The sequence below is a fragment of the Gallinula chloropus genome (assembly GCF_964237585.1).
Source record: "Gallinula chloropus genome assembly, chromosome: 1".
NCBI lineage: Eukaryota > Metazoa > Chordata > Aves > Gruiformes > Rallidae > Gallinula > Gallinula chloropus.
In genome coordinates, this window is record NC_140085.1 from 18,112,458 (window position 1) to 18,137,316 (window position 24,859).

Sequence of the window (24,859 nt, forward strand, 5' to 3'; positions counted from 1 at the left end):
TTGCCCTCTGGATTTTTAGGAAACTGTTTCATTTCCTTCATCTCTGTAACCTCCCTGACTAGGGCTAGCCACAGGGTTGGGGTGAGGCAGGGAGGAGGCATGGGGCCACTCCTGCTGCTCTTAGTCATGCTTTGGGTGTGTTGGTTTGCCTTGCTCACAGGCTCAAGACAAAGCCAGCTCTAGGGCCAGCAAGGCATTTCCCTCGGGCTTGGTGTGCTGGGGTGACCCGGGGAGCTGGAGCTGTTGTTCATTATGGGCAGCAGTCCCCTTATAGAAATTCTTGGCTGCATTTTCCCTGTTGCAGGAGCTCGGGGATGCTAGAGTCACCTCTGCTCTCTCTCCCCTTGCTCCCTCTGCTGTGTTCATATCTTTAGGCTTCTGCAGGGCTTCACTGTGGGAAGTGAGGAGTGCCTTTGGGCTGAGTGGTCAGGGCATTCCCTGGGTGGTCCCTATGTTTCTGGACTTGGGCATTAAACTATGGTGTGTGCAGGTCAGAAGGACAGGAGTCAAAGTCCCAGGCCTGTGTTTCCATGTGGTGCGCAGCCACATTACGACACTACCATGACAAGGTCCTCAGGCTTGTGACCAGGGTGCCAGCTATTTTTGTCTGCTGCGAGTCCTCCTCAGCGCTGGGGACAGCTGGGCAGAGCCCCGGGCAGAGGGGGCAGATGAGGGCTGCAGTGGGGTCAGTTCAGGAGGCTGAGGAAAGCTGTCAGAGGGCAGCAGATCCCTCAGCGGGAGGGTTACAGCTGCCTCCTCCAGCCCCAGATCTCTTAGAGGCCGCTCCCATGCCATGCCTGTGTCCCACCCAAACCCCTGGTGCGCCTCATCGAGGCCCCACTTCTGGCCCCTCAGCTAAGCCACCGCTGAGGCGGCCTGCTTCGCCGCCGGGCCGCTCGGAGCTGGGGGAGCCGGGATGGAGGAGAGGGCTGCCGGCTCCTGCGGCCGCGGGATGAGGGAGAGCCTTCCCGCCCGGGCCGGAGGAGGGGGCCAGAGGAGGGGTGTCAGAGAAGGGGTGCCGGGAGGGGTGTCAGAGGAGGGGTGCCGGATGAGGGGTGCCGGATGAGGGGTGTCAGAGGAGGGGTGACAGAGGAGGGGTGCCGGAGAAGGGGTGCCGGAGGACGGGTGTCGGAGGAGGGGTGCCGGATGAGGGGTGCCAGAGGAGGGGTGCCGGATGAGGGGTGCCGGAGGAGGGGTGTCAGAGAAGGGGTGCCTGAGGAGGGGTGTCGGAGGAGGGGTGACAGAGGAGGGGTGTCAGAGGAGGGGGCCGGAGGAGGGGTGCCGGAGGGGCCGAGGGCGCTGCCGCCGGCTGCCCGGCGCGGTGCGCGCTGCCGCAGCACCACCTGGCGGCGGCCGCCGGCAGGGCGCGGCCCACCCGCCATTTGGGGGAGCGGCGGGCGGAGCCCGGCCCGGGTCTGCGCGGCCCGGCCGGGCGGGGCAGGGCCGTGCCGAGGGGGCAGCTGCAGCTCCCCCTTGCCCGGCCTGTGAGCCCCTGCGCGCTTCCTCACAGCAGGGCGCAGGTGTGGAGGCAACCCGAAGGGCTGGAAACGTCGTGCTGTCCCCGGGAGCGACCGGGCTGTGACACAGCGCAGCCGGCAGCCTCGCCGGTGGCCCGGTGGGCTGCAGCAAGCGACCGCCCGGCAGGAGAGCCGCTCCCCTGGAGCCACAGCGTTTCGCTGCGTCCGGGAGAGCTTCGGTCCCACCAGGGCTCCCAGGCTGCACAGGCACAGAACCGGATTTCCTCAAGAAAAAAGTAGGGAGTTGGACCAGTCTAACTCTGCTCGAACTGAAACAAGCCGGGCGCGGGCTGGAGAGGCCCAGCCTGAGGCACTGCCCCAGCCCGAGGGCACGGGCACCACACAGCGCCCTGCGCTCCCAGCAGGAGCAGGCAGGGGCTCTCCCCAGGCCTAAGCTCTGATGGGGACATGTGGCACACTGATACGATACTCATCCCTGCTTGTGAACCACTTTTGATGAGGTGGCCCTGGTGTCACAAAGACAAGTGTGACCTCCTTTGAGTGAAGCTTCTTGTAGGTCGCGGGTCATCAGGAAGGAAGGTTTAGATCAGATATTAGGGGGAAGCTTTTTAAAGAGAGAGTGGTGGATGCCCCGTCCCTGGAGGTGTTCAAGGACAGGTTGGATGGGGCCCTGGGCAACCTTGTGTAGATCCAGGACTGGAGGTTGGTGGCCCTGCCTGTGGCAGGGAGGTTGGAACTGTATGATCCTTGGGGTCCCTTCCCCATTCTATGATGCTATGATCAGCTCTGGGAACATCCCATCTCTCACAGATTCTGATGGGACTTGTGCTGCACAAGGCTGCGAGCATCCGTAACAGCTCCTAGGTGCCAAGAAGGGATGGGCAGCAGGTCCCAAAACTTTGTGTCCTGCAGCAGGCTTGCAGTCTCGTAGCCTGGTGAAGCCATCCAGACCATCAAGAGGAGAAGGATTTGGAAATAGCACTTTTTTCCTAGGCTGCAGCAACATCCCAAGCAGGAGCAGGACACTGGAGCACCAATTGCTTGCTGGATCGAGGAAGAGTGTGAATCTAAGGGAATGTGAGGGTGCTATTTCTCCTCACATGATGTATTTTACATTTATAGACAGCACATAAAGCCTTAGGAGCAAGCAAGCAGACAGCAGGATAAACCAATGACTGATGACAGACTGAAGCTGGCTGAAGCAGCAGCTGGCTGGCAGCCACAGACCTTCTCAAGCACAAGTGGGGTAAGAAGCACTGTGGCACCTGTGTGGTACAGCTACAGCACAGAGTCTGGAGTGGGGCAGTGCAGGTGCACAGCCTATTGCTGCCCACACTGCCACCATGGAAGGTGCACATGGATCTGGCTCAAAGGCTTGCTGTCTAGGCTGAACTAGGGCTGGGGTGTTGAGCCTCCTCTCACAAGCTGGAAGCAAATGTCAGGACTAAAGCGTTCAAGAGTCAGTTTTGACCAGAAACTTGTGATCAGCTACAAGAGGGAAAAGGTACTTGAACTCACCTCTTGCCACATCTGGAATATGGCCAGCACCTTTCCTTTCTATTCTGCTTAGCTACCTCCCAACCCAGCCCCTTCTGCCTCCTCCCCTTTCCACAGGGGAGGAAGGCCAGTCCACTGTTGCCCTTCTGCAATTACTTAAACCACCAGCTTCTGGCTTGACACCCCTCTAGCAGTTTGCTCCTCATTTCCTCCCACTGCCCTCTCACTCCTCAGAAACCTGGTCAGGTCTCGTGGACAGCACTGATCTGCCTTCCCATCTCTGTTCCCAGCATCACAGGCTAGACATCTGGGGCAGGTCAGATGACAGTCTCTTACTTCCCTCTCCACAACTGCATCGCTATCCCCTCTGTGTGCATCCCCCTTCCCGGGCAGGAGAGGGGCTCCAGTGTCATGTGGCAGGCAGAGGCTGTGCTGGCTGCTGGCTCTGGTAATCACACAGGGTCTCCAGGAGTTTCACCCGCTTTCATGAGCTGGGACCCCCACTCTCTTGCCCAGCCACACAGTAGGCTGTCTCCCAACTTTGCACATCAGCAAAGGTGTCACCCTGCCCTTCAGCCACCTCCATTGCTTCTTGAACTGTCAGACAGGGCTGTGGTGCCACTGGATGTCTGAAGGGGAATTCTGGGACAAGAGGAAGTTGAAACTACTTTTGCAACCTGGTCACCCCACAAATTCCGCCTCCCAGAGCCCAGCAGTCTCCCCAGCTCTGAGAGTGCTGTGTCACTTGAAAGCCACATTAGACATGTAAATATTTTCTCAATGGCTGTGTCCAGCCAAACACCATAACCAACAGCAAGCAAACACACCAGAAGAGCTTGATGGAGGCAGCTCTGGCACATTTCTCAACCAAAGCACTCCAGTTGCCACTAAAGAGCACTACAAACCAAACAGAAGCCAGATCTTTCCACCACTTTGTTGTGGATCTGGTGCAGCTGAGAAGAAGAAAAATGAGCACAGATACATTTGGAGCCCTGAGGTCAGCAGATCCCCCCACCACACAAACAGGAAGGATGTTGACTAGGAGGTTGCCATTTTTTTCTACTGCAAACTTTCAGGTCACTAATGGCTGCAAACAGGAGGCTTTCCAGAAGGGAACTAGTAATATAATGCACAGAGCTGGCAGGCTTATAAACTCCCCCACCCAAGAGAACATACAGCCTCCCTGGAAAGACAGCGCTGTGTGATAAACACCCCTGCTGCTGCCAGCTGCCATCACCACAGGGAGAAGATACCAAGTATCTGATCCTACGTTAAACCTTCCTCACACCAGGATACGTCCAACACATCCTTGTCTCTGCTCAGTTTCTACTGCAATCCCTTGCCCTGGACCTGTTAAGTCCTTGGCCTTCAGTACATGGTGCAAGTTGGGCCCCTCCCTGACAGGTTTTAGCTTTTATATGCACATTGCCTGGGTCACTAATCATGCCATGGCTCTGGAAGACAGCCAAAGGAAAAGCAACTGATTGACACCTCCTTCCTTCTGCAGAGCCGTATGAATCTGTTTCCTAGCCCACTAGGGCAGGCAGCAGATAGTCAGCTCACAGGTATGCTTCAGAGTTGCACTGCTGAACGGCCACGAGCCGCCAACCCAGTCCTCGGAGACCTTCAGATGCTGGGAAATGGTCAGAGTGTCTGTGTAGATGAAAGCACTGCAGAGCTGGATCAGAAATCCTACCTTCCCTCCTCTCCTCCAGTTTGAAACTGGATTTCCTTCCTACCACCCCTCATCGCTAATCATACAAGGTACCTTTCACAAAAGCAAAGAACCAACATCATCTACCTTGCTGCAGTTTCCAGATATTCTAAAACATTCCAGGTAAACCTTTGTGAACAGTCAAGGTTTAGGTAAAAAAAAAAAAAAAATCATTAAAGGAATGGAGAAAGCTGCTCTCAGGGTCGAAACTTACTTACTCTAGGGTATGCTTCTTTCTAAGGAAGAAAGAAAACTAAGTTCTAATTACTTTGTCATTGCTGCTGAAGTAACAGCCAAAGCAAGGTCTGAGTGCCTGTGGCTGACTATGAAGTCGTAAGAATTTCTCCCCTGACCTCAAAGGCTCAGCCTCCAGCCACTACAGGACAAACACAAAACCCTGCAGTGTCCATGAATCCAGAAAATAAAAGTGAGGAATTATATACCTGTTATCAGCACACCTAACAGTTAACACGTGGGACATGCACAACAAGAACCTGATCCTAGAGGGTGATGAGCTGCTTCAGCATCTGGTTACCAACCTCAGCGCAAACCGCAGGCGTACGGCACACAGCGGGCTAGCTAGAGAACAAAACTACTGGGTCACAGCAGAGTGGAATATACATTTTATTTCTTAAAAAGGAAGGGTACTAACAGAATTTAATACAGTCAAAATTTTACATTTTAAACAAAAGCTTTTCTTTTTCTTAAAAACCAGTTACGAGCAGAGAGGTGAGAGGATTTAAACTACTCACAAAATCCAAGCTGAAGACTTTGAGAATTCAAATCTGTGGTTTATACATTTAAAAAAGTGTAATAAATGGAAATATAAAATAATACCAACTCTGCAACAGTGAAATGCCCTTTCCTCATTAGATTGCTGTTTAAGCACCTTTATTTTCACCCATCAGCTGCCAGGAGTGTGTAGGTTTATGTACAAAATAAGCAGTTTGGGAAAGAGATTCATATATAAATTAAAAACCATTTATGGCAATAAGAGTTTTACCCAGCCACTTCACAATCTTTCTCATCTCTCTCATTTCTATAGAATCTTTCAGTCAGGATGATCTCAAACGCACTCGATGCGCCGCTTCAAAAAGCAGCTACATTTACAGGAATTACATAGACATCCATCCTCAAGGAGCAGACATCCAAGAGATTAAGCAACTTAATACACAGTAGAACTAAGATCAGATTTTTGTGTTATATAAATACTATGCAGATTTATCATCCATCCCACTGAACGAATGGGACAGATCAGCGTCGCATCTGAAGCCAAAAAAATATCCAAGAGGCAGCAGAATTTCAGGCCAAATATAGCAGATAGGAAGGAGTTCCCTTAAGCTATTTAGTTAAAAGCCATGTATCTCTGAAACAGCTTTACAGGAACAGAGTTTTCTGAATAACTTGCACATATGCTTAGCTGTTTCACAGCTATTCTACAGCCTAGAGACACTGAGAGGGGAGGAAAGGAAAAAAGAAAGAAAGAAAAAAAAAAGAGATGGCACCATCTCTGCCTCCCACAAAAGGGGTTGTGGCTTTGTCATTTACTAACGCTGCAGGCGCAGCGATTACCAGTACGGCACTAAAGACAAAGAAGTTACGTTATGGCTGGAGAAAGTGTCATCACAGGCCAGTTGCTTTAGATGAAGGCTGATGGATCAGTCCAGCCTCCTCCTCAAAACCCCAGAGTTCGCATTTCCTAGCAGACCCCCTCATGATTCTCACTCCACTGGTTTGTTTTTGTTGGCTTTTTTTTCCCTTTTAATGAGATAGAAAAGGTCATGAAAGCTGACTAAAGTTCCAGCTGAGCAGCATCCAGTGAACATGTACTCAGCAAAACCTCAAGTCATTAATTGCTTTCCCTCTCTCCAGGCCACAGCAGGGTATGTGTGTCATCTACGTACATCACAGACTAATAAAGATGTAGACTATCTAGGTTACAAATAAGCTTCAGTAAGAGCCACTCACTGTTTCTTTGCCACTTGCTGCTGTCTGGCTGAAGGGTAGAGACAGATCTGTTTGAGCCAAGAGAGAACAGTTTAAAAAACAAACCCAAACCCCTTTTAGTTTTCCTCAGTCACTAGGCTTTAAGGATAATTTAACATTGCCACTTTGCAAATGCTACTCACAACCCACCAATCAACTGTCCGGGTGATGGGATGGGAAGGGTACAGTTATCAATGCCACCAGTGACTACTGTTAAAGAAAGACTGGAAGAGAATCAATTCCCCCAAGTTCTCAGTTTCTCTGCTTAAGCAGCTCATCATTAGTTTTAAAACAGTTTTTCTTGATAGAAAGCATCACAACTAGACTAGAATTCCACAACATCAATCTTTGTTTTGATTTCTGTAGTTCTCTAGGAAAGAAATAATCCCAAATCAAGCTACATGAAGCATTAACAATATTCAGATATTACAATGGAAGCACTTATTTATTACTTCATAGAACAGATTAGTTTTAAAAGTGTATTTACATGTTCTAAGTTATACAAAATACAGTATTCCAATAATTCATGTTAATCACCATATTTCAGACAACTTCACGTAAAAGTGCAGAGGATGCATTCATCCATGATCCTGGCCAGTAGCAAGCAGCCACCCGGAGTGTGACAGACGCCGCTTGCTATCGTGCCCCCTCAGGAAAACAAATCCCACCCTACCTTCTCACTGAGACACAGCTGCAGATCTAAGAAAACATTCAGGCAGGTACACGAGCAAAGTTTGTTGAGACCCACAGACCAAAATCACATGCCTTAATTTACTAGACGTACATATATATTTTTTATTATTTTTTTTTTACAGATGTTGTACAGCAAAGGGCTTCTGCTCATGCCTTAGTTGGGAAAAATGAAGTAACAAGGGTTTTGGCTACGTAACAGGCACCCAAATTACACTTAATATCAACAGCCTTGTAACTACAACTGGTCGTGTGTTAAGGACACAATTCTGCAGCTGACTGCCTGGGGAGAGCTTCACATTCAAGAACAGATCCTGTGAAGTCCACATGGTTCACTACAAGTAGAGGGCTCATCCCATGCAGAAATGAACAGCAGAATTGAGGACTTAAATTATTGGGGCCTCAGGTACTAATTTCCTCATGACACAACACTGTCAGCAGGTCAAGTCCCAGTGCAACAGCACACGTAGTTAAAGCAACAGCTATTGTTTCATGCCTTTCTGCAGTAACTGTCCTCCCTACCTCTATATTCCTTTCACTTTCTTCTGGACTATGGAAATGAGATCAGAAAAAAGAAGATTTCAAAACATCAGCAAGTACTTATCTCCTATATGATGCTAAACTGAGAGGATCCAAATTAGCCTAAAATTGTTAAGAGTGGGGTTTCAGTTATAAGCAATCTCGTTCTGGCCAGACTCATGCACCACTCTTCTCTGTCTGCTTTGCTTCTTTGCTCTCCTTGCCAAGCATCTATGTCTCCCTATTTGTCTATCTTCCTCAAAGGATCCCTTTTCTCCTGGCGCTGCTCGGACTTCAAGAAGTTTGCATTCCCAAAGTGACTCACTAGGGGATAGCACACTACCAAACTAACAAATTACACTCTGTGTGACAAATCTGTGTTATCCTGAATTAAATCATTGCAAGTTCTGGATTATTGTCATGTCAGCACCTCCACAGAAGTTTAGTTTCTGCCTTTTCCCCAGCCTTTCATCGTGGGTTTATCTTCCCCACATTACAGAGCAGATTAATTACCTGAACACTGAGAGAGCCAGCTCCTGGCGGTGCTGCAACGGCAAACCCAGGAGCATTCACAAGTGACTTTGCTGTTTATGCAGATTTAGGTGTCAGTTGCCAGAAAGATTTATGCATTAAGAGAAATTTGCATTTCTTATCTTCTGCTTTGCAGCTAAACCTAAGGGTGAACTAAAGCCCATCTGGATTTTACAAAGGTCCAAGATACCTCTGCTCTCACTAAACCTGAAGGCATTTGACCCCAAGGAGCAGAGCCCTGTGATGCTGAGGAGGCTCACAAGGCTGAAGCAGCAATATTCTCCTCTGCACCAGTCTGGTATTTCTGCTGTCTACACAAAAATATTTTTCCAGGCAAGTGGTTTTATTACATAGTCCCAAAGCTGCTGGCCTTCCACTGCACCTCCCAACCTGAAATTAATTTGGTACAATTAGTAGCAGCCCTGCAGATAATGCTGAAAGTGATTTCTACAACTAGAACACTTCAGGCTTTCAAACAGCGCAGCAGGGAAACGAAGAATTGTCAGAAAAGACAGAAAATGTTGCTGTAAGAACTGCAAAAAGCCACATCTAACTTTATTTTTTCCTTAAGAAAACCCCCACCAGAACCCAACCCCCCCACATTTCTTCTCCCAGCACAAGTTTATAACACACTATGTTTTCACCCTGCCCATGCAGGGGGTGGGGAAGAAAAAAAAGAAGAAAAGAAAAAGCAGAATTCAGATTATCTGAATATCCAAACTATCACTAACTGTGTAAATGAGCAAGTGATAGGGCCAGTTTACCAACATTACACCTGCAATCTCAGACACATCCACCCGATCCCAGCACAGAGTGTTTCAGAGTAAAGCAAAGACACCCATGACCCCAGTGCTTGCCAAGACTTTACCATAACCAGGTGAGAGCAAAGACTTTTTCCTAGGGGAATTAATGAGATCTTTGTTAACTGGCTTCAGTGGGAGCTGATCTTGGCAACAGGTGAAAGCTTAAGCTTCTAGGGAAGTTTTAAATACAAACCTGCATTATTATAAGGAGTCAGAGCTATGTGTAGATTAGAAGACCATGTACAAAAGCAATACTGTATTCAATGTTGTGCATCATTTATTCATAATTTGTTTCTTGTGTAGAATAAGACAATGCTCACAGTCCATGAATCTCATCAACAGTTTACATTATTTCCAAAGTTAGTACTGTGAAATGGCCTTTTGGTGACAACCCACCTCCTAATGAACGTGCAGCCGTGTCAAAGCCCGCTCCCTTTACTGGCCATCCCTGCAGTGATGCTGAAAGGGACACTCCCTTTATTCTCTCCCCTTGGAGATGGTCCCTTTATGGCTGGAATGGGGTACATTGGCATCAGGCATACTTATGGCCTCTACAGAGCATGTTCCAAGGCTAGAGAACTTCAGGCTCCAACAGTGTCAATTCAGCATCTTTTAATGTTCAAACTGAGCTAAGGGTACTGGTGGTCTTATGAGTGCTCTGAAATCGTACCCAAGCTAATGCTTCCAGACAGGACTGGCATTCTATCCAGAGAAAAAGATTGTGTAGTGAATTGTTCTGAGAGGAGCAGAGAGGTCTCAAGCAGTGAGTGTGACTTCCTGAGACTACAAACACTGAGGAAGGAATTGAGCATTGCCCATGATTATTTTTTTTGTCTGGCAATACCCACAGCCTTTTAAACAGACACTACCTTCTCATCCAGCTTTAAAGATGTTGCTCCTTAGCAAAAAAATAACCCCCAACTACAGAAGTTGCCGCACTCACCCTGAAGAGCCATTTTCCAGCTTTGCAACCTGCAGACACAGGAGTCACAGGACTTGCACCGTCCTACGGGGAAGCACAAGCGTTTGCTAACAGTCTTCTCTGAAAGAAGGAGCTAATGAACCTTCCCTGTTAAGTTGCCATTGTGTAAGCTTTTAATGCAACAGAAAAAGCTATTAGAATTGCACATACTAATCACACCGACTGAGTATTTTGCTGTTAAAGCAGCATGACACCCTGCAAACCCAACTCCTCTGTATCGTATGCGAGTATTTAAAGGATATCCCTGAAGCAGCGAGGCAGCAAGACCCAAATGGAGGGCTGGTGTCTCCTGGCCCAGTTACAATACCCCTTTAGCTCTGTGATTTCAACAGGAAATGTGACTTTCAAGAGCAGCCATCCAAAGCCAACTGAAAATTCAGAAACTGTAAATGCAAAAAGAGGTGCTACATTTATACACCGTCAGGATTTGGGGTTTGTGGTGGGGTGGGGCTTTTGGTGGGCTGTTTTGTGTTTGGTTTTTTAATTCATGGTTTTGGCCTTTATCACCAAAATAAAACAAAAAAATTAGAACATACTAAAATGTCAGTCCAAATCAGCAGTACTTGACACAGATAGAAATATATGCTGACATTTCAGCAACATGGAACTAAGCTATTCATCTGAAAGGAACAGCCCAAGATTGTCTCAGAGCTTTAGAGTCCCAAATTATAACAACACACTCATAAGTATACTTTTGTAACCAATAAAAAAGTTAAAAGCACTTGCTTGTCGTCAGAACACGGTCTTAAAATAACAGGTCAGCAACTGCATTCAATGTATATGCTCTGTACAAAGGTTATGCCTTAAAAAAAATCTAGTTATGAATTATGGGTTTTGAGATTTTTATTATTTTTAAAATAAAGTTTACAACATTAGCTGCTGCTCTGCACCTTGTTCTCTGTGCCTTGCTGCTCTGAAATTAGGGGTGGAATCTCTTGGGTAAACACAAAGTCAAAATACTGGTTCAACATGATAGTGTTGAGCTTTGCTGGTAACGAGTTGTGCCTCAGGTTTGGCACTTGTGCTTCTGAAAGCTTTCAAGGTTATTTTTCCTCGAGGTTTACACTGTTTATCAATCTCGAGGCACGAATACGCTCTTGTCCTATAAGCTCCATTTTGGCTACAAACATGGCCCTGTACTACTTTCCCAGAAATTAAGTACCCTCTCTCTCCTCCCACACAAATTTAGCTCTTAAGATTCCTTAATATAAGTGTAGATTCTTGTTATGCTGATGAAACTCTCACAAAGAAACTTCCACCTACCTCCTCCATCTTCTACACACAATAAACACGCCCGCAATCTTCCCAAGCTTTCATCTACTCTCCCACAGCAGCACAGGGGTCTGGATACTTAAGCTGCCCATTGTAACTGTGGGAAATCAGTGGCTGCTTCAGTTTTCTAAAACTGATGAACAAATTACTATTTCTCCACCATGGTTCTCACAGAGCCAAGAGACAGAAAACAGTAACACGGCAGCTAACGATCCCTGTCTCGCTGGAGCTAATACTCCTTTGGTAGTTTCAGGCTGCCAGAAGACACGTGGATCAGCAGCTCAGACTAGCACCTTTTCTGTGATTGCTAAACAGTTAACAGAAGAAAAGATCTTCTTTCATCAAGATACTGTAAAAGCAAGTGAGCCTCATAAAAGAAACAAAAAGGCAGGTTACAGCAGTGTAGCAGCAAAGCAACCCAAGTGCTTTACTATTACATGGGTCATTTGATAGAGGTTTATTACTCCTCCTTGCGTGGCACACTGTGGTGCTTTCTGGATTGTTTCAATACATCTGCTGTACTTTCCTGCACTGGAAGTCTCACACATCACAGGTTGCTGTTTTCCCAGTGCCTTTTAGTTCTGCACTCACAGCACTCCACAAGATGCTACACTGTACCAGAAGTGAGCGGCAGCATTAAATAAAATTCATTCTACTGCAGGGAAAAGTCTTAAAATATAGCAGTTCTTAATATGTACAGACACTTTCATTTAAAACTCCCTATTCTCTTGCACTCAAGTGCCAAAGCAAAGAGTCACTACTCACACAGACCGTCAACAGACTTTGAGACATGAACTTTGAGTGTCTTGACAAACCCTCATTAAGTAAGCTTATTGTAGTTCATAATTACAGTGAGAAAGACAGATAAGAAAGCCATATACAGAGTTAAGGAGACTTTGCACTTTTCATCATGCCCAGCCCTGGGTAGTTCAGATGGGGTACTTGCAGGCAAGCAGGCAGGCAGGGTCATCGTCAGCTGTTTGTGTTGGGACACCTCACAGATTTCACTGCTCACTCTGAAGACTGGCGATTCATGTGTGCTTTTTAGTTTCTTTGTTTTTAAAAGTCTTTAAAGTTGCATCACTCGGAATCAGATAAGTCACTTTAAACAAAGCAAAGTGTTAAGTGTGACAATTTATTTATAACATACTTCCCACCATCACCACCACACACCACCCTGTGAAAGAAAAACCCCTGCTGAACGGGTGACAATTCTTAGGGTGGCTGAAAGAAATTAGACCCAACACGGCATCGAGAGCAACTCTAGTGAAGAGCATAACAGAGGGGGAGATACTTCAAAGTGTACATTTACTTTAAACACTCTGGGTTACCCTGCTTCTCCACTTCCTTCAGAAGTCAATACATAACTGCTCTAAACTCCTACCAATTTCCACATTCTGTTTAAGAGAGAAGGTAGGCAAAAAGAAAAGAAACCCCAATGCTTTCTTAATATACTTCTCAGGTTTCAATAGGGGAACTGGAAACTACCCTAACCATCTTTTATCCCACATTTACTCCCTAACATATTGGCCCAGGAAGCGTAGCCTCGGAGTTCTGACACAGCCACTATCCTATGATAGCTCCTCTGTTAGGAGGACTCTTAGACATACGCTTCTGCTATAACTTCTGGCTCTTGCAGCTGTAGCTCATGTAGAAGGTCACAACATCACACGTAACATTTTCTTTTACCACCACATACTGTTGAAGCAGTGCTTGGTGCTGAGAATGGATTATTTCCAAGAGGGCAAGACTTGTGTGCTAATTTTGTAACAGGAAACATGCTGGAGAGAGAACCAGCAGGCATGGAGAGCCCAGATATGCTGCTACACAGTGAGGTAAACTGTTCGTGTTTAGAGTGGGTGCAGCTCGTTCCATAGAGTGTTCATGAGGCAAAAGGACCACAACTCTTTCTTGAGCTCTTGTACAACATGTAAGGTGCAGTAAAGTAACAAGGGCTTGTTTGCTCCTTAAAAAACCCACCTTCTTCCAAAGCACGAGGTACTGGCAATTCCTTAACAGGTGGGACTCAGGGTTCAGCCTAATGAGCCAGACCTCTTGTCTACATCTCCCTTAATTCTCAGTAAAATGTAACATGCTGCTTTATCAACAGTTCAAGTGGAGGTCCCTCTAAGGGAAAAGTAAAGTAAAATAGAGGGGTGTGGTAGAAATACAGCCCCGAACCCTTAGCAAATTATTTTGTCTGCATGTGTAAAGTGAGAGATCCTCTGCTGTTCTCTCTTGTTATCCAGGTTTCTGGAAGTTACCCAGGATTACATCCTACGAAGGTGTTTGAGCAGTATTTTAATGAACACTGCACTGACTCTGGTCTGCATAACACTTCTGCATTAATGTCCAAATACCTCATTTTTACAAGATTGAATTCTTTTCCTGTCTTCCTGTTTTAAAGGTTCCCCTATTCCCCTTCAGCAGGAACAGAGTTCTATACGATAGGTACTTTCCAGTGCCTCTGAATGGGAGAGGAAATACTCTCATGATGCTGCCCAGCAACATCTACTTATATGTTAAAATTATGTTTTACAATTTAACTGGGAGGGGTGGAGAGGGAGAGAAGAGCAGGAGTTTAAAAAGAAGGGGAAAAAAAAGCAAGGAGAGTCTCCTAGGCTCTTTCTCCACTTACAATGGAGATTAGAACAGATAGTAGTCAGGAGGGATCCACATCTATTCCTCCATTCAGGTGAATCTGTTCTATTGTATGACATCAGAAAATGCTCTATAAGTGTTAAAAACAGAGTTGTAAATATGGACGCTAAGATTTGGGGCAACGCAACGATCAGGAAAGGGCCTGAACAAGTTTTGCCAGCAGAAACAGGGCTCGGGGGGTTTTTTTTTTTAGTGTGTAGATGCAAAATGGCAAAGCCTCCACAAGCTTTATTTCTGGGAGTCTCTACAGAAGGCAGAGAAGTCTTAAGAGGCTAAACCAAGGAGCCCTAACAAGGAAAAGGGGTGTGCTTACAAGGGTCCGTATCTGGTCTCGTATTTAGAAACAATGTTCTTGCACCGTCCCACTTCCTTGCGCAGCTCTGCCACCTCCGTCCTCAGGGCCGTGTTCTCCTTCTCCAGAAAGGCCGCCCGAATGGTGATCTGGTTCTCCTTTAGCCGCCGCGCGTCACGCGAGCGCTTGGCCGCCACGTTGTTCTTCTTTCGCCTTGTCCAGTATTTTTCATCCTGTGGCAAAAAAGGGAAGAAAAAGAAAAGGAAAAAAAGATGCCAACCCAACACCTCTTTTCTTGTACATGACATACACACTGACTGCTATAGTGAGGCGTCTCCTTCACCGGCTTGCAGAGCTCCCACACCAAAATGCAGGCACCGCAGTACTGCAAGAGTTCATCCTTACAGGAGTCTTGTTTTAGGATTAACCAGGTGTGCTGCTAGAACTAGGGGGATTAAGAGACAAGGGAGCTGTCCACTTGAAATACTCCCTTTACCAGTTTCTACCCAGGAATGAATTTCCACAGAAAACAACCTGTTCTGCTCTCTGGGCTGCTTAAAGCTGGATCAGACATAATGCTGGGCAGATATATACAACTGCCTTCAAAAGAGCAGTTGATGAGAATGTGACTTGATAGTTCTTCTAATTTCTGTGTATAGCATGGTAAGATGCTCCTGCCCAGTAATTATCTCATGATAGCAAACCAGCAAGAACAGCAGCTGAGTTGCCAGTTCTACTCTTGGTGGTGCTTCTGCCCAAGCACGTAGGTACGGTGCATTAGCTTTCTATGTCAAAATGCCTGGACAAATAGTCAGAAACTTTGATCAAGACCCAAAGACATTTGCAGCAATAAATCTGTTACCTTTTGCTCATCTGGGACAAAAACCTTCTTGGCTTTTTTAATCATTGGTTGTGGCTTCAGGTCCTCTTCAGTAAACTTGTGTTTGCGAGGATTGAAGAGCTCACCACCAGGCACACTGGACAGCACTAAATCGGCAGGGTCAGGATTAAAATTCACCTCAACTTCTACGCAGTCGGGATCAATGGGGCTGGGAGTATTTCTCTCATTTTGTGGTGGGGACTCTGGCAACAACAGGAAAAGTTACAATACATTCAGCAGGATGAAGAGAAGCCAACTTGGGTATCTCTGTTTGTTACCCTGATGTGGGCAGTATTTAACAGCATCACTTGATACTTCCCTACAGTGTGGTCGGTGCTGTACAGCCGCTGGTACAGAGAGGCTACACAGTCCCGTCTGTTATACCACCTCTAGGAACACACGCCACACTAACAGACAGAGCAAAGAGATGCAGGACAATAGTTAAACCATGGCAAAAACTACATGCCTTGTGCACTTCAGAAACACCTTCTGCAGCAGCAAGAAGTGAGAAACTTCTATCAGCTTGAGTTTTTACCATACAGAGCCTCATAGAAACAAGACTGACCAAAGACTCTGGTCCCCACAAAGGTCACATGTCTGTACTTCCAAACAAAGGACTAAAAAAGGTGGGTTTGTTACAAATATAACAACAGTATTCTAGTTCTTTCCCAGTGGGAAACAAATGTCCCAACAGCCTGACACCAACTGTGTGTATATGAACTCTGTCAGGTTCATCTATTGTTTACAGACTTAGCACACATGAATTGCAAATGCCAGTGCAGCCTGACATAAAGATCAAGGAAAGGTTTTCCGTATACCACCTAGAAAAAAAGCCACACCTTCTGTCTTATTGAAGGAGTTCTGCATTTTGCCTTTCTCTTGCAGATTCACAGAAGATGAAAACTCTCTGAGCAAAATTCTTACTGTAAAGTTTGCTCATAAAATAGTTCTGTGAAAGCTTAGTGGCTATTATGTTTAAACTCCAAATCTAGGGCAAAGGGAGCTGCTAAATACTTTAACAGAGAAGATCTCTATATTACAAATATGAAGCATACGTTTCCTAGTATCATTTAAGCACAGTTTTGTTTCTTTGTTCCCCCATTCCCACTTCAGAGCACCTCAGAACATCAAACTGCATCATTAGCACACATTTTCCAAGTGTGTGTTCTCACATTTCATGAGAAGATTGCTTCGCTGGTTTTCTATTAAGCATTGTTATTTGAGGTACATAAAGTTCACACAAGCTCACCCAAGCAGACCAAGCCACCAAGGTAGCACAAATGTCTTGTCACCAAGAATCACATCTGTTGTAAACTAACCTGACATGCCCAGCTTCTCACTAGATGAGCAATACCAAGAAAATAAACATTTTATGTTGGTGTCTCAGCTCTTCTAATTTCAAAAGAGAAACAAACTGCACTGACGCATATTTTTTCCAGGAGGGAGAGAGAGGTAGAAGAGGACAGGCAGCATCTTCACAAACTGACACAGGCCCTAAGACTCTACACTGAATGTCTTTGTGCCAGTTAACCTGCAACAGCAGACACTGACAGGTCAGCACGTCTCCTCTTTGCTACAGAGGCACCTTTTGATACGAGAACAAGAGAAGTCCCTTAGAGCCCCATATTATTGCATCTACCTGTGCTGGAGGCTGCTTCAGATTGCTGGTAAACTGCAGTGGAAGAGGATGATGCAGGAGAACCAGTGGAAGCACTGGCAGACTCCTTTCCTTCCAGCTCCGCCACAGGCAAGAGTGGATTCTGATTCAAATCCAGGTGAGTAGGGCTGGAAGGAATTCCGTTCTCCAGCAGGAACTCATCCAGATCCATGTACTCCAGGTGGAAAGACTCGCCATCGTAGGGAATTGTTTTGTCCCAAATGGGTGGCATAAGGGAAGCTGAGACTGCCATAGTGCTGGCTGCTGCTGCCTCATCTTCCTCAAGCTTTATCTTCTCCTTTTCTTTATCTGAAAGATACAAGTAGGTCACTGTACAAGCTGCAACAGAGGAAAGACTCAAGGTTTAAGAGCCTTAACAAAGTCCCCATGAAAGGAAATTTAGTGAGCTATAGTTCTGCCTCATGACACGGTCTGAAAGACAACATTCATACATTTATGTATAATTCAGTATGGGATGCTCTGACTCCCTATGGCAGCTGGACCACAGACATCCAAGTAGCATTTAAGACATCCAAGTAGCATCTTTGCTGTGGTAATTTACCAAAGTGTGATATAATATAGCATCCAGCTTATTAACTAGTCACAGCAAAACAGCCTGCTTTTAACAGGCTCAAGCTGGAAGTCCACAAAAGCAAGCACCCACAAGCAGGGGTACGTGGGAAGCCATGAAGGAAACTCCAAGGAAGCAAAGTAGTTTATTCTACACACAAAGAATGAAGGTGCAGAAGAATAATCTAGACACAAACAAGAAAGGAATGGAGGTTTTCAGATTATATTTGAAAATTATTTAAAAGGTCCACAGGACACCAGAGACCTGGATGTCTTATTCAGTATTTTAGAATTGTCTTTCTGAAATGACTCAGCATGTCCACGCAAAGCAATAGCTCCAAGTGCTGCTCACTAGAGATATAGCTCAGAGTACCTACACACAATTTTCACTCTTCAGGGAGATGTCTAATAAGGCATACTCCCACATCCCACCCCAAGCCAGAAGAGACTGATGAAATTTTACCCATTTGCTGTGCTACAGTGCACATATTACAGACAAACGGCTGTTTCTATGTTTCCCATAGCTACTGATTCTTAACAATTGTCTGGGATGGAATCCAAGCAGAAAACTCAAGTTATGGAATAATTACATAATTTAAGAGATAAAAATAAGCTGGCAGAAAAGAAAAAAAGAAAATCCAAGTCATTTTCCTGATCCAGCTCTCCATGTCGCCATGCAGCTCTACCAGCGCAGAAGCAGAAGGGCACAGGCACCAGCTGTACCCTAACCAACTGCAAATTGGGTCTTCTACCAGAGTATTTGTCAGCTTCCATTTGATGGGGCAAGGACACACAGTCAGCCAGTTTGGATCTCCAGTATCTACACAGGTTAGCCCAATAGAACTGCACAAATCGTTGGCATTAGGGTTTTCTAGACTGGCTACAATATGCTAAAGGAGTGTTTTTCTTTATCGGGGGTGGGAGTGGGGGTGAAGCTCTGAGTAAATGAGAAAAGCCTATTTATATAGAGCCTATTCTGATGGAACTTGCATTTCTTCCGCTGTCGCCTTAGCTGGTGTGGAACTGAGACTGAAACAGCTTTTTATGGCTCAAACAACAGTGCTGCCATACAAAGCAGATTACCATTCTCACCTTCCACACCACCATCCTGTGACACCAGTATTAAACTAAAAAAAAAGAGAAAATATTCCCCAGTCATTGACTTGGGACTAAGAGGTAAGTACATAAAGAACACATTAAATTCAGAGCAGTGGCTCCTGGATCTGAGCTTTCTTGCCACCACCTTGCAGCTTTTGGCCTTTCCCCCCTGCCACTTCACACTGCTGTCTCCGAACTCCCACCTCGCACCCCGTGTCCCTGCTATAAACTCCCTTTTGCTTGGAGCTTTACAGCTTTCCAACTTGGCCAAATGGGCAGGTTAACAGCCATGACCCAAAGAGCCTGAATGTTCCTACACAGCTCCTAATTTAAGCTACAAAAGAAACAGCATCTACTCCACTGCACATATAAGGGTGATTTCATTTATTATTGAAGCTCACCCCACCAAACTGGAACCACCATTTCCACCCAACTTGGGGATCAGGGATTGTGTATTTCCAAACAGTTTGTGTAGAGTCCAGCACAGCCCAACCCAGGTTTGTACTGAGGGTCGCAGACGACATCCTTGTAAAGACATCACCAAAACAAATGCAAACGACAATACTGAATTCTTGGTAAGTCACTTTATTTTTCAATCAACATAAAGAACCCCTTGTGAACGTTGAGTCAAATTGGGAACTAAAAAGGGAAAAAATTAATTATTTACTCTTGAAAGCATAAGGCTTAAAAATATTTTTCAGAAGGTAGATACCAGAAAGACCATGTTGCTGGTGTATGTGGCCCTTCTCAGGTCTTTTAATGCCTTTTCAATGTGCACCATCATCATCCCGCTGTACTTCAGCATCCTGAAAAGACTGTAGTCCCTCCAACTTCCTCTTGCTCTCACCTGGCTCACAGCAGATCAGATCCTTTCTTTGCCTGAGAAGACTGTCTGAATTGTTTTTCCCTTTTGCTACATGTTGAGAACTGGACAAACACTGGGCCCCCAGTGCTGTCTTTGTCTAGCTACGCCGCCTCTCTCTCCCCCCTCACTTCTAACAGCAGATTTGAAGCAAATTAAAACAGCCACAATTAGCTCGCATATTGGGCACGCACATGTATTCCAAATGTCACACATACACAGATAACACTTTTGTATGATTATTTTTGCACTGACATTCCCACTGGCTTTATTTCAATTCATTTAATCTTTATTTCTGCCACACAACATCCTGCTGGGTGCACAAATATCTAATGAAACACTAATTAACTTCTTGCATCTTGAGGGGTAAGTTTCCGCCTGCCCCAGCACAGGGACCTGAAACTTTAATTCTCTGAAGATATTTATAGCATAAACAGGTATTACCTGGCAGCAGAGCTGCAGTATCCTAAGAGGCTCCATTTGCAGTGATTCAAGGTCACCCTGATAAATCTGGACTGTACTTCTGCAGCCGATAGCTCATGTCCAATTTAGTCCCCTCATTCTGCTACTCTGACCTATTAACTAGGCTGTACATCTGCTGTTAACAGAGAGGTTACTAGTTTATGACAAGTAATTTAGGCAGAGCATTCCAGTTTTTGGACTGCTGGAAATATTGTTGGTTACAGCCAAAAGCAGCAGCCTGGAAGGAGCTTTATTCCACATCCTGATTCTTCCTCAAAAGAAAACCCAACCCAACAAACAACAAAAAACCCAAACCCCAACAACAAAAAAAACCCCAAGCCCACAAAAAGGCCAACACTAACCCAACAAACAAACCAACCCCACATCAAAAGACATTTTGGTCACAACTGTCAAGTACCATCCCAGCCACAAACAGAAGAAATTCCCCTCTTTCATCAAAAAATGTTATCAAATTATACTGAAAACATTCTACAGACCAAGGCTGACTGCTCCACAAATCTTTAGTCCCACTTATGGCAATGGAACAAGACAGGTTATAGGGCTTGGTGTCACTGATGCCCATTACTGCGATGTTTGTTGAGGCATTCCTCCTGCCCCAGCAGCACACAACTGGTGATTAGGGCATCCTTTGGAGAGCATGCTGCAGCTTTTTATTAACAGAACAGACCTATATGCCAGCTCCAGAGTACAAACTCTCTTTCCTTACCCCACAGGACTTCTTACAAAAATATTATTTTATTGATTTAATCCCTACAATGTACAGGGCAACAACTTCCAGGTCAGATGGACTCAGTGTATAGCAGTGTATTCAAGATGATGGCATTCGGTTGGAACTGGATGTCCTCCTCTGTAGCTCAGAAGGATTAGAAAGCCTGCTTTGCCTACCGGGTGGGTGGTCAAATTACCTACGGCAGCTGGAAAAACCCATAGGTAGCTTGTGGAGACTATAAATGGAGGGTGCAGCTAGCTGACACCATTTCTCACTGAATAAGACAGGAAATCGTATTTTTGTCAACAGGTATTCCAGAAAGAAAAGGCACAAGATCTCAGAAAGCTTAACAAAAACACACCACTGTATTAAGTAAATTAGTAATTATTTAACTTCTTGGCTCTGTCCCTGTACTGTAAAGGAACAGAAAATAAACAAGGATCCTCTGAAGTCACTGGAGTCACAATTGTACTGACAAGCCTTTCGTAAGCTCAGGAGTAAACTACCTGCTAACACAGAGGACATTCTTTCTTTTATCTTGGAAATACTCAAACAAGAAAAGCATCAGAGATCAGAATAAACAGAATGCAACAAGTCCCAAAGCCTGAAGTGAAACAGCACAAGGTGGACTTAAGAAATCTATGGAGAAATGTCAGGAATGAGAACAATCTGAGCTTCATCACAGCATGAACGGAGAGCGGTGATCAAGATGCAGTGGGCTCCCTAGCAAGCTTTAGAGAATCAAGAGGAACACCTTCCCAAACTGGAATGGCATCATAAAAGGAAAAGCACCAAAAATGTATTTTATAAAAACAGGCTACTTCAAAACTGTATGAATTTTAAAGCGTTTCATCCCCACAGGCCAGACCACACGATTCTGGGCAAGAAAACCACCCCTAAGACAAAGTGACCGTATCCCGGTCAGCTTCCACCCCAGTTTCCACACACCAACTTAAATTGCTCCTGCTGGCACTATCCCCTTTAAAGAGGTTTGGGTGAAGAAACATCTTAAGCAATCCCATAATGTTGTAGATTGAGGATTCAACGTGCCGCAGCATCCTGCGCCACCATAGCAACGTAACTCAAACCTTCCTCAGAGGCTGACTTCCCCCCCCAAACATAGAGGAGAAAAAATATTTGCCAGAATCACAAGATGGATCCATTTACACAGCATTGTGCAAGGTTGGGCACACAGAGCAAACGGATCTTAACCAGGATCCTCAGTGGGAACAATCTCGCCAGCCTCTCTCGCACTGTGGTCCACCCTGGATACTGCCCCATGTTCCAAACACCATTCCCAGCCTCCAAACCCCTACCGGCTGAGGATTTGTTTTATTACACACCGGCACACCGAGCATTCCAGCGGTACAGGAAAGCCCGAGCCGCCCTCAAAAAACAAACTGAAGCTCAGAAGGGACAAAATATTGCCAGGTGCGTGTGTATGGGGGGGGGGGGGGAGTTAATAGTAAGAAAACGAGCTGTCAGCAGCCAAGGCCGCGGGCAGCGGCACCCCGGCAGCGGGGCAGGGGCAGCCCGGCCTGCCTGCGGGCAGCCGGTTGTACCCTCAGGATTAGCACCAAACCTAATCCGAAGCGCTCTGCCGTTTCTGCCTGTCATCGCGCAACCCTCCGGCAGCGAAGGTCACGGAGGACTGGAAACCTTTTCCTTTGCTGCGCGGCTAAAGGTCAGGGGAGGGAAGACACCCAGCGCCGTGCCCCGGCTTCCACCTCTCCCCCGTACGCGAAGCGGCTCATTTCCCCCAGCGCAGCCACCTCAACGCACCCGATCGCAACAGCTGAATTTTCCAGTCGCACCGGCTCGCCGGGGACAGCCGGCCGCGGGGCGCCCTGCCCCTCTGAGGCGGGGAACCGGCAGCCGCCCCGCGAGCCCGAGCCCTTCCTGCCGAGCCCGGCGGGCCGCGATCCCGCGCTGCCGGCGCTTGGCACAGCCGGCCGGGGCCGCGGGGTGGGGCGGAGGGAAGGGGCGCGGGGCGCTCCCGGCGGGAGAGGACACCAGGCCCGGGCGTGCGGCCTCTCCCGCCGAGGCTCCCCCCGCGCACACCGCGGCCAGGCCCACCGTGACCCCGCGGGTCCCGCCCTCCGAGGCACGGGGCGGGAAGGCGGGGGGAGGTGGGGGGGGTGGGGGGAGGAGGCGCGGGGGAAGGGGGCTGGGTTTGGGTGGGTGCAGACGCTGAGGGGTGCCGCGCGCTCCCGGCGCTCCCGCGCGCGCGCTCCCGCGCTCACCCAGGCGCGCCTCCCGCGGCGGGTTCTCCATCAGCTTCTTCAGCACCAGCGGGAAAGCGCCCGCCAGGCCCCGCTGCTCCTGCTGCGCGGCGGCCCCCGCACTCCCCCCGGCTGCAGTGGGCTCCGGTCCTCCCGCCGCCGCCGCCGCCGCCTCCTGGTGCGCGGCGCGGCCGGGCATACTCCCCGCGGGCCGGCGGGCGGGCTGTCAGCAGTCGCCAGCGGCCGCAGCGCTCGGCGCGAGGCTGCGACAGCTCCCCGGGACCCGTCGGCAAACGACGAGCGCGGAGCAGAGGGCGCATGCGCAGCCGGCTGACGCCTCGCGCGTGTTTCAGTATTCATGAGCGCCGGGGCTTCGCCCAGCCGGGCGGCCGCGCCCCGCCCCACCCCGACCGCCGCATGGATTGGCCCGCGCCGCTCGAGGGGCGGCCCCTGGCGGGCAGGCCCCACCCTCCCCGCCCCTCCGCGGCCGGCGTGGGCACGCGCCCCCCGCCCGCCGGGGCACGTGCAGGGGCAGGCTCCTGCGGCTCCTTAGCATGGCGTGCCCCGCCCCCCCCCGCCTCCTCCGGCCGCTGCGTCACCGCCAGCTGCTCCTGAAGGCGGGAGGGGCGGTGGGAAACGCGCGCGTGGGCGGTGAAGGAGCCGCCGCGCAGTGCCGCGGGGCGCGCGCCTGTCGCTCGCCGGCTGGGGAGGGGACCGGGCCGCCTCTGCGCCTGCGTAGGAGGCCCTCGCTCGCCGCTCCCTCAGGCGACCGTTACCGGCCGAGGGGGCTGCGCGGGCATCCCGGGCCGCGCGGCGCTTGCGAGTGCGTTCTCTGCCCCGGCCCGGCCCGGCCCGGCCGCCGCGGCAGCGCGGGAGGGCAGCGGGACCGCAGGTCGTGTAACAGCGTCGCCCCGTCGGGGCGCCAGGCGGGAGTCCGCCGCTCCCGAACGGCCGCCGGTACCAGCGGGCCGCCCGGTCGCTAAACACCCTCGCTTAAGATCCCGAGATCACCTCTCCCGCCTGGCCTGGATTTAATCTCCTGCTGCCCTACATTAAGCCGGCAGCAGCCGCAGCAGCGCGGCCTACAAACCCTGAGCGGGGAGGAGGGCCTGGCTGCGGCTGCTGGCATGGCGGGGCTGCTCCGGGAGGAGGGGGCTTCACGAGTTCTCACCGGCAGCGCCTTGTGGTTCTTACCCAGCCCCCTGTGCCCGGAACAGCGGTGCCTTGCCGGGACTTGAGCTTCGGAACCTACAAAGGGAGGAAACGTCGCCAAGTTCACCCCCCCAGAGCCGTGGCCGCCAGCGATAAGCTGCTCCTGTGGAACGAGTGAGCTCGCAGAAGCGACAGACGCTGCAGCCGCGGGCTTCTCCCATCGACAGCTGCTGCCTCTTGCCGCAGAAAGGCCGGCTGCGGCAAACCTACCGGGCAGCGCCGCGAGCAGGGAACGGGTGCGCGACCCCCCTGTGACGGGCCCGTCCGCACCCAGCAGAGCCACGCCTGCGGGGGCAAAGCTGTCATCCTAAGTGCCGGCAGGAAAGGGACCTCACCGGTAGACACTCGGGTGGCTGTTAGGTTCGCCTATACCTCCACAAACCTCAGACATTTCATTCCAGTGGCAAGGCACAATTGGACCTGATCTGGCCTAAGAAAGCCTAATAATGGTCTCTCTGACGCAAAATTAGGCCTGAGTTCCTCTCCACACATGCCAGGAAAAGGAAGGGCTTGGAAGTCGTGTGAGGAGGTGCTTCCCCCCGTTGCCTTACTGCAATAAGGACCGGGAGACACCTCCATCCAGCCTGGGCAGACAGGGAGCTGCCCTACCTGCCAACTATTTCTCTTGTGTGGGCTGGGAGGCAGAATACTTTATGGAGCACAGGGGTGGGACTCCTGATGCAACTCCTGCGCTCGTGCTGCCCAGCAGGGAGGTGGGAAAGGACCGCCTTGTTAATACAG

General features: G+C 48.6%; 1 protein-coding gene across 1 annotated transcript; it reads right to left on the reverse strand.

The window, feature by feature from the left end:
- Positions 1-12,384: 12,384 nt before the first annotated feature.
- TEF (TEF transcription factor, PAR bZIP family member) lies at positions 12,385-23,181 on the reverse strand. The gene is made up of 5 exons (XM_084278826.1): positions 22,928-23,181; positions 16,945-17,271; positions 15,288-15,508; positions 14,447-14,658; positions 12,385-12,574 (listed from the first exon to the last, which is right to left on the reverse strand). The coding sequence occupies exons 1-5, from the start codon at positions 23,103-23,105 to the stop codon at positions 12,553-12,555; spliced, it is 960 nt and encodes a 319-aa protein (XP_084134952.1). The 5' UTR covers positions 23,106-23,181; the 3' UTR covers positions 12,385-12,552.
- Between the last annotated feature and the right edge of the window lie 1,678 nt (positions 23,182-24,859).

Bases quoted from the DNA above. Each gene is read 5' to 3' on its own strand.
- TEF (XM_084278826.1), bottom strand. From the start codon at position 23,105: ATGCCCGGCCGCGCCGCGCACCAGGAGGCGGCGGCGGCGGCGGCGGGA. The intron at 15,509-16,944 runs GTAGATGCAATA...TGTTGTTGCCAG, and splicing joins TGAAGCAGCCTCCAGCACAG to AGTCCCCACCACAAAATGAG. The intron at 12,575-14,446 runs GTAAGCACACCC...CTTTGTTTAAAG, and splicing joins GAGACCAGATACGGACCCTT to TGACTTATCTGATTCCGAGT.